Raw genomic sequence first — 5,000 nt, 5'->3', positions numbered from 1 at the left:
TTGTTGTTGTTGTTGTTGTTGTTGTTGTTGTTGTGTTCGTTGTTGTTTGAATGTTTTGTAATTTGTTGTTTTATCGTTGCTGTTGCTGCTGCTGCTGATGTTGTTTCAGACCTGTTCTTCTTGTTGTATTGTGTGTGTTTGTTTGTTTGTTTTGTTTTTTTGAATTTTTTTTTTTTAATTGATATTGATATTGCTGTAGTTTGTTGTTATCTTTGGTGGTGATATATTTGCTGGTGCTATTGTTACTGCTTTTGTTATTGCTTCAAAGAGGAAAAGAAAGCGATCGCTTATTTCGCAGTGTCTTTGTCTTCTGACAGACTCACTCGACGGTCTTTGACAAGACAATTGTTAACGTGATGTCTCTGAGAATCTGGGGGTGGGGTGGGGCTGAGGGGCAACATTTCTAACATTGTCTTCCTGTTGTTGTGTCCTTGAATACAAGGTCAAGTGAAGTTTGATTCAGTGTGACATGAAGGGACCATTAAACAGTGTACATGAAATCAAAGGGACCACCAAACAGTGTCCATAAAAACCCAGTCTGCGAAGTCAGGTCAGAACTGAACGCCATCGACAAAGCTCGAAACAGAAAAAAAAAGAAAAAAAATCCACCGTCAGACATCACAGACAGGGCTGATAAAGCCATATCACTGAACTGTCGGAAGTCGTAGGGTGGACGACAAATCACTTCCTGGTCGTTGACTATGACATCTCCATCCGCGCCTTGGGCTGGCTGCCCGTTTGATCACATTCTAACTGGATCCTGTGCGCTTGAACACACCGCCAATGCATCCGTGTCTTTAATCAAGCTGTGAGACGATCCCGCGGGTCTGATGAGCACGCGCTGATGCAAGTGTCTGGACAGTGATCAATATGTAATGGGTTCCACTTCCTCTCAAAGACACGTCTGTAACTGTGATCAGTATGAAATGGGTTCCACTTCCTCTCAGACACGTCTGTAACGGTAGTCAGGATGTGATGGGCCTCTAGCCTCCTTTGTGGATCAGAGGGCAGGAAGTTGGAGGCTGGGTGAAGGGGGTGACGGCATGTCTGCGTCAGGAAGAGGCCGTCGCTTTGCTGGGCGTTCCGTCAGGAAGGTGAAAGCAGCGCTGTTATTACCAAAGACACCTCTTGCGGGGTTTATGTGGTCACTATATTGACAGCAAACGTTAGAGAATTAGACTGTGATCAAATAACTACTGCTCGGAAACGCAAAAAAAAAAGTCACTGGTCATAAAATATGTGACAAGAACCTGTCGTAAAGTGGTGTTAATTACTTCTCCAGATGTAGTGTGTGTGATCATGAATCTGGAACTAGGTCAACCGCGACTGAAAGACGGAGAAAAGTGCGCGCGGATTACGACCACAGAGTGTGACAGAGGACTAATGGAATGTGATGCAGGTCATCAACTTTAGGTCGTGCATGTTTGTCGTAAAAAAAAGTCCACGAACACAACCGCTGACCAAAGAATCACCCAGACCATGAAATCTAGTGTGCGCAGCAATGGTTACCAAGAGACGTTCACATCGCTGATGCTTCACATCTGCTGTTTTGGGTTGTCATCAATAAGAGCAGCACACAAACCAATCACTGTGAGATCAACAATAAAACATTAATGTTCATAAAGTTCCGGGCGCGTGGAGTCCTTCACCAGAAATTACAACATAAACTGAAACCAGCGCATACACTGTTATTTCCGATGATGTATTAAAAAAAGAACTGTAGAATGTTCATCATTTATACAGCAAGTATTTGCAAAAGTATAGGAATACGATGAGAAAAAAGCTTACACAACAAAACAACGGCTAATACAGCACACTTAAAAAAAAAAAAAAAGCCTATGAGCGGTGCGAGATGATTTTGCGAAATCTGTATCGAATACGTACGGAAAACGTTTTTTTTTTTCAAATCGTCACCACACAGGGTGTGAGACAATGAAGTTCAGCAGGTCAGCCAAATCGGTCAGTATGACAAGTCTGTCAGAACAAGGAACGAGCTCATCACCCAAATGTGTGCAAAGACATAGCGGGCCGACACGACAGCAGCTAACTAAAAAAAAAAAGAGCCACAACAAAAGAAGAAGAAGACGAAGAAGAAGAAGAAGCGAAGCCAATGACGGCACTCCAGAGACGAAGGGCAGACACACAGAGAACACTGTTCCCTCCACGTTCTCCACCACCCGTCAGGTCAATGCTGGGGCGGTGACACAGGACTCCACATCTCAGCACGTGACTCCCGTGGCACGCAGAGGCAGTGACGTCACCAGGCTGTCCCTCACCCGGGCAGCGCGGGGCCTGTAGGGAAGGAGGCGGGGAGGGAGGAGATGGGAGGTGGGGGGGTGGGGGAAGGGGGGGGAAGGGGGAGGGCAGGGCAAGACACAACAAGCATTTCATCAGTACAATGGAAGAGGACACGCCATCATCATCATTCAACCACTCTCACACACCATCTGACAATCTTCTTCTGTTTGCTTCTGACATAATAGTGTTTTCGTCCCAAGACCGCCTTGCATCTTACTGGGTGCGCGCGCGCTCCTTAAAACACTCGCATTCACACTTAAGCAGCAAGCGCGTGCTCGCGCTCGAGCACACATCCCACACACCACACACACATAACACACATATGCTAACAAGCGCATATATACATAGATGTGGTAATTCGAACACCAAATATTTCAAATGTATGCGAGGTCTGAAACAAGGATGCTCATTAAGCCCAACTCTATTCTCTTTCTTTATTAATGAGCTTGCACGTGATATGTTATCGCGGGGTAAGCATGGAGACAGACAGACAGACAGACAGACAGAGAGAGAGAGAGAGGGGGGGGGGAGAGAGAGAGAGAGAGAAGACAAAGACAAAAATCTTTACAAACGAGGGTTGACAGAAGCCTTAGTGGCTTATTTTTTATACTTGAGATGCAGAGAGAGGGAAGGAGAGAGAGAGAGAGAGAGAGAGAGAGAGAGAGAGAGAGAGAGAGAGAGAGAGAGGGTGTGTGTGAACGATGTGAAAGGAAAAGAAAGAAAAGAAACGAATTTCTGTTCCACAAGGGTAGTTGAGAAAGCACAATTGCTATTTCACATCCAGCCCTGAAGTGAAAAAAAGAAAAATAGACAAAAAGAAAAAAAAGAAGAAGAGAGAGACAGAGACAAGGAGAGAGAGAGAGAGAGAGAGAGACAGAGAGAGAGAGACAGAGACACAGAGACAGAGAGAGACACAGAGAGAGACAGACAGACAGAGAAAGACACAGAAACAGAGAGACAGAGAGAGAAAGACAGAGGCAGAGAGAGACAGACAGACAGAGAGACAGACAGACGGAGACAGAGAGAGACACACACACACAGAGATACAGAGACAGAGAAAGACACAGAGAGAGACGGGACGATACGAAAAGAACAGAAAAGAAAATATGTTCTATTTGACGAGAGCAGCTGAGCAAGCACAACTGCTTTTTTTATATCCTGCCCTTGCTGGAAAAAAGGTGAAAACAAAAGAAAAAGAAGAAGAAGAAGAGAGATGGAGAGAGAGAGAGAGAGAGAGAGAGAGAGAGACAGAGAGACAGAGAGACAGAGACAGACAGAGACAGAGAGAGGTTCTTAGCACAACGACAACAGCAGCAGCAGCAGCGGAAACATCGGAGCGAGAGAATGTCCGACAAAAGTGCAGAACAGAAACAGACACACAGAGTATTTGTTTGTTTGTTTGTGACTCCGGTTTCTGCCAACCGTCTGACTCGGGTTAATATTAAAGAATTCATTTGCTTCTGGAAAGGTTGGTTGAAAGATATTCCTTTGTTTTTTTGTTGTTTTTTTTCAGGCGATTATTTTAAAGAACCGGTTAAAAGATCAGTTGGTCAGTTTGCTGAAACAAACCAAAGCAAAACGGCACATGTGCAGAATTTTTAATATACATTTCAAACTTGAGGGTTAAACTGCTCCTCCCTGTACTGTGATCACAGCAAAGGATTCTGAGTTACCCACGCAAAGAAGGCAACATGTTCGTTGAAGCAGCTTAGGATAAAGATGCGATTACTATGGTGTTAGTGACGGAGCTGATGAATTTAAATATAGGTTTTTATGTTCTGTTTTGTGACAACCAAATAGTCACTGAACCTTTCTTCTTGTTCTTCTTCTTCCTCCTCATCCTTTTCTTCTTCTAATCATTATATTATCACTTTTCTAAACAGTCAGTTACACAGTTGCTAAATGCTTGATCGGGCAACGACTGAACGCGGTGGACAAGTTCACATACCTGGGCAGTACACTCTCTCGCACAGTTGTCATCGACGACGAGGTGAATGCCTTCGGCAGACTCCATAAGAACGTTTGAAACAGGAGAGGCATCACCCTGGAGACGAAGCTCAAAGTATACAAGGCCATAGTTCTCATCACACTGCTCTATGAATGTGAATCATGGACGGTCTACAGATGACATATTCTGTTCCTTAAAAAGAAAATCAGATGTGTTGTAGCGTATATATATGATAGTCAGTCGTGTCCGACTATGACCATCAGAACAGCAGAGGAGGCAACTGCTGTTCCGACTATTTGGGCTAGAATTTGGTTATAGTGGAGAGTGTCTTGCCCAAGTACATCCCCACTCTCTCGGCCAAGAGGGTTTTAGGACAGTCAGCGTTGGGATGGTTCCCAAAGGCCAACTAGCCCACAAGGCTGCAGCACTAAGAGCCAGTGCAATTTTGCCTCCTAGTTTGAGAGTCATAGTCCTTCTCAAAAGACTAAGCTGTAAATGGTTTCCCATTGACTGGAGAAACCATTGATAATACAGCTCTCACTTTGCTGTTGGCCCAAATGTAAACTTATGTCAATCTGTGATATAAGCCGAGTGTTGTAGCGTATATAGACCCCCTTCACCTCCTTCAAACTGAAACATCGACTGAAATTTACCATTACAAGGTCATGACAGAATGACATTTTCTGAACTGCTGGAAACTGATTACATAAGGAAGCCTGTAATACTTAAAATTTGCCAAACGGACAAGGATTAT

At 44.2% G+C, this 5,000-nt stretch overlaps 1 protein-coding gene across 2 annotated transcripts in view; it reads right to left on the bottom strand.

Annotated features, from left to right (window-relative positions):
• Nucleotides 1-5,000, bottom strand: part of LOC143287280 (G-protein coupled receptor dmsr-1-like) — a 48,218-nt gene that overhangs the window by 16,387 nt on the left and 26,831 nt on the right. For both annotated transcript variants that reach the window (XM_076595223.1, XM_076595224.1), the window contains exon 2: nt 1-2,292. This exon is cut by the window's left edge and continues 274 nt beyond it. In XM_076595223.1, coding sequence (XP_076451338.1) covers nt 1 — 1 coding nt within the window. In that variant the 5' untranslated portion in view covers nt 2-2,292. The remainder of the gene's footprint in view (nt 2,293-5,000) is intronic.

This window comes from Babylonia areolata, chromosome 11 (assembly GCF_041734735.1).
Source record: "Babylonia areolata isolate BAREFJ2019XMU chromosome 11, ASM4173473v1, whole genome shotgun sequence".
Lineage (NCBI taxonomy): Eukaryota > Metazoa > Mollusca > Gastropoda > Neogastropoda > Buccinidae > Babylonia > Babylonia areolata.
Note: the sequence above shows the minus strand (reverse complement) of the source record. Positions and strands in the feature narration are given on the sequence as shown.